We start from the raw sequence: 3,911 nt of genomic DNA on the forward strand, positions 1-3,911 counted from the left end.
TTCGCGGGGTACGCCGCTCGCTCAGTGCAGAGTCAAACGCACGTGTCGATCGGGTCCTTGGACGTCGCGTGGCCGTCGTGTGATTTACCGCTTTCCTCTAAGTCTGACCGCGAATCTGCAGCGGCATGCAAAGTGGTTCTTCCCTGGGAAAGCTACATCGTGTAATTGCTGTTATGAGATTTTACACAAATTGGTTATGCTTTTACCTTGAAATGGATTTTTTTTAATTTCCTGATTTAATGAAAAGTGACAGGAAACATAATTAAGGCAAAGAACAGAATCCGAGAATACATTATCTTGAAATATTCCGCGACATTAACTTTATTTATTAAAAGAAGACATCTCACACATACGTCGCGTCTGAAATCGAGGGAGTTCTGGTGTGCCGTTCACCGGAATCGCGTGAAGACGTGTTTTGTCGGAGTTCGAGGCACGGCACCGTCTGGACGTAGAAGTAAGCCTGGGAATTTCCGCTCCGTTCCCACGGGCCCACAAGCACAGGCGTGCCCACCAGAGTCCGGTCTCGAGAGCTGGGCTCTGCCACCTCGTGCACCCTCTCCGGGCCCCCCGTGTACCCCTCGTGGGCGGCTGGACCCGTCTTGGCTGCAGGAGGGTCAGGCGGAAAGCCCAATGAGGCAGTTTTCTCCTATTGCCGGTCACTCGAGCCACCCCGAAAGGCCAGAGGAGCTGGTCGGGGCTGGTCCAGGCTGGCGAGGCCCCAGGGGGACAGTGCGCACGCCGCGGCCTGGGCTGCGTGTGCTGACCACTCCGAGTGGGGACCAACACAGGCCCTTGTGCTCTCGGCCTGGGGACAGTCCCTGTACTTCCAGCCCAGGTTCTGCCCCTGTGAGCTTGCCCTTGGTCCCTGCGTGCGCCCTGTGTCGGGGCGAGCTGGCTCTGGGCCGGGGATTTCACTGTGTCATCAGGACGAGGAAGGAGGCCTGGGGGCGGCCGCTGGGCGCCCAGCCGCAGTCCGCGCCACCCATCCTCTTGGTCAATGTCTTGGCCACGCCCTCGGCCCGATGCGCTCCTGGGGCACAGGAAACACCCGCCCTGCAGCCCCTCCGTGTCATCGGTGTCCAAACGTGTGTCTCGGGCCATCGCAGCCCTTCCTGCGTGTGCGATGTCATGCGGCCGGCGTCTGCTCTGTCTTTACTGAATGCATCTCCGTGCTTGTCGCTCGACCTGATAAACCGCTTTTTCAGTAGACTTCACTTAGATCAGTGACGTCCACCTCTGTAGAGGGTGCGTGAAAGGCGGCCCTCATCGTTACTGGGGTTAGCTGTCACCGTGAGCGTGCCCTCAGGGTTCACTGCCCGTGGGCCGGGCTGTCACGGTTTTATACGGCCTGACGCAGCACACCTCCCAACACCCGCTTGAGGTCGCAATGATCACGTCCTGTCCAAACGCAAGGGAGCAGGGCCCAGGGCGGGCGGCTGCCCTGCCCGCGGTGGCCAGGCAACCTGGGAGTTGGCTGCCTCCTGCCTCCAGCCCCGTGACTGTCCCCGAGCCCCGAGTGGCAGAGCTAGGCAGAGTGGAGGCCCCGTCTCTCTGGAAGTCCCATGCCCCGAGGTGCCTTCCGTCCAGACGGGCACCAGGCCCAGGCCACCTGGACAGTCTGTAGCGGTGCTGGGGGTCCACTCCCGCCATCCCTACTCGGTGCCTCTCTGTGGCCGTTCCTTCATGGAAGACAAGAAAAATCCCACCGAATGGGGTGTCCAGAAGGACTGATAGGTGCCTATTACAATGTCGCGTTTGTCCCTCATGTGTGAGATGCTTGGAAGTTAACTTCTCGAACGCCCCATTGTCCCCTCTGCCACGCAGGGGCCCCTACCCCCACGCTGCGCTGGTACAAGGACGCCGTCCCCATCGGCACGCTCCAGGGTCCCCGGTACAGGGTGCTCCCAGGGGGAGGCCTGCGCATCCAGCAGCTGCGGCCCGATGACTCCGGAATCTTCCAGTGCTTCGCCAGCAACGACGGCGGGGAGATCCAGACCCACACCTACCTGGCCGTCACCAGTGAGTACTGCCCACCAGCTGGGCCAGCGCCCCCCGGCCCTGCCCACGTGGCACACGCAGAAAACAGTCACATCTGGCCGGTCCCCTGGGGTACGTGGACAGGGGCAGTGGCCTGAGGTGACCGCTGAGGAGAGCCACGCCTCGGCACACCTTAACCCGCCGTTAAGCCGCGGGCAGCAAGCACGCCGGCCGTCCCGCATCTTAACGAGCGTGGACGCCGCCAGCACGTGAGCCCCCCGCACAGAGAAGTGGGGAAAACCCCGTTTTTCTGGGCGGAGCTGGGAGGACGGCTGAGTGAGGCGCTCGCTGCTAATCGTCTCCTTTTGAGCTCTTTTCCATTTTTTGAAACATTCATTCTCTATTGTCGTTTTATTGGACGGTTATAGTTCTTTTGTAAGTAACAAAGACTCGAGCGCTCTGAGTAATGATGTGAAAGTCAAGGTTTTCAATTTATCTGTGGGTTTTCTTCTTAATCTCCCACAGCTGTGAGATTGTCCTTCTAAGACGCAGGAGAGCTGAGCGACTGGACTCGCACCTTTGCTTTGCCCTTTGGGAGGCAAAATGCTGACTTCCTCCGGGGCGGGAGCCTTTCGAGAAAGCAAGTCAGTGTCAGGATGCTGGGGGCCGATGGCTCGTCAGCCAGGACTTAGGCAGAGAGCTATGCATATATTTTGGTGAACTAGGGGTCACCGCCTTGAACCTGGCCCAGGGGTCAAATTTATCCTCCGCTTTGGTGCATAGGAAACCAATATTGCTTCACACAGTAAAATAATCCTGGTACTTAAGCCGGAGGCTGGTGGGTTTGGGTCAGTTAGAATTACTTAGAGCACACCTCGCCATTGTGGGCCGGGATCGAAGGGAGCAGGGGTCGGCAACTTTCTGTAAGAGGGCACAAAGTAAATATTTTCAGCTTCGAGGGGCGCGGGCTCAGCCACAGCTACTCGCAGCCACGTGACAGCCGCCAACAGCGCCAGGCAAGTAGGTGCGGCTGTGTGCCAATAAAACTTTATTGGCAAAGGCACGCACCAGGCCGGATGTGGCCCGCAGGTTGAGTGGCCGACCCCATGCTCTGCTGAGAGGCCTGGGGCGCATTGCTTAATTTCTCGCCCTCGGTTTTATCATCGAAATGGATCCCGCCCAGCCCAGTTCACAGGGTTCTTGCGAGATCAGATTGGAAATTTAAATGGCAGTGCTGCTTCAACTGGTTGCCATGACAACTAGAGTGCACAGATAAATAAATGATGATGTGTAAGTACAGGATTTAGCAAAATGGACTCTTTTCCAGTTAAAATACCTTTAATGAAAGGAAAAAATAACGTATAAAACACTGTTTATTCATTCACTTAGTAAACATTCGTTGACCTCTGTGTCAGGCCCTCTGGGTCCCTCAGGCTTAGGGACAGAGCCCCAAGAAGGACAGGTGAGGCGGTCGTGCTGCCGGGACCGAGGGCTGTCAGGGAGGGGGACGACGTAGAGGACGGGACGACTCAGCTGGGGACAGCGCCCTGACGGCCCGGGAGCAGAGCAGGCTCAGGGTGACAGGGAAAGCTGCTTCGGGGGCATCGGGAGGCATCTGATCCGGGGCTGGAGCCAAGACCTGGAGGGAAAGAGAAGCCTGTGGTGCAGACTCTTGGGGTCACGCCTGTCCTGGGCTGGGGGGCTGCTGCACGTGCCCTAGAGGGACCGGCTGGGCTCGGCGCGCGCAGCGGGGCAGCAGGTGAGGGGTTGTGGGAGGGGCGGGGGGGCGCAGGGGGTGGCAGGGTGTCGCTGGCGCCCTCAGCGGGCACTCGAAGCTGAGCGCAGGATGGAGTATGAAGGGGAGAGCCGGAGGCCGGAGGCCCATTAGGGCGCTGCACCGAGGTGGGCAGAAGAGACCAGCTCTGGGATGCGCT

The 3,911-nt window shown here is 59.0% G+C and overlaps 1 protein-coding gene across 1 annotated transcript in view; it reads left to right on the forward strand.

The window, feature by feature from the left end:
- The window catches only part of SDK1 (sidekick cell adhesion molecule 1), a 200,020-nt gene that overhangs the window by 20,505 nt on the left and 175,604 nt on the right, over window positions 1–3,911 (forward strand). Inside the window, 1 exon segment of the mRNA XM_023532757.1 lies at window positions 1,825–2,019. Coding sequence (XP_023388525.1) covers window positions 1,825–2,019 — 195 coding nt within the window.

The sequence above is a fragment of the Pteropus vampyrus genome, unplaced genomic scaffold (assembly GCF_000151845.1).
Source record: "Pteropus vampyrus isolate Shadow unplaced genomic scaffold, Pvam_2.0 Scaffold90, whole genome shotgun sequence".
NCBI lineage: Eukaryota > Metazoa > Chordata > Mammalia > Chiroptera > Pteropodidae > Pteropus > Pteropus vampyrus.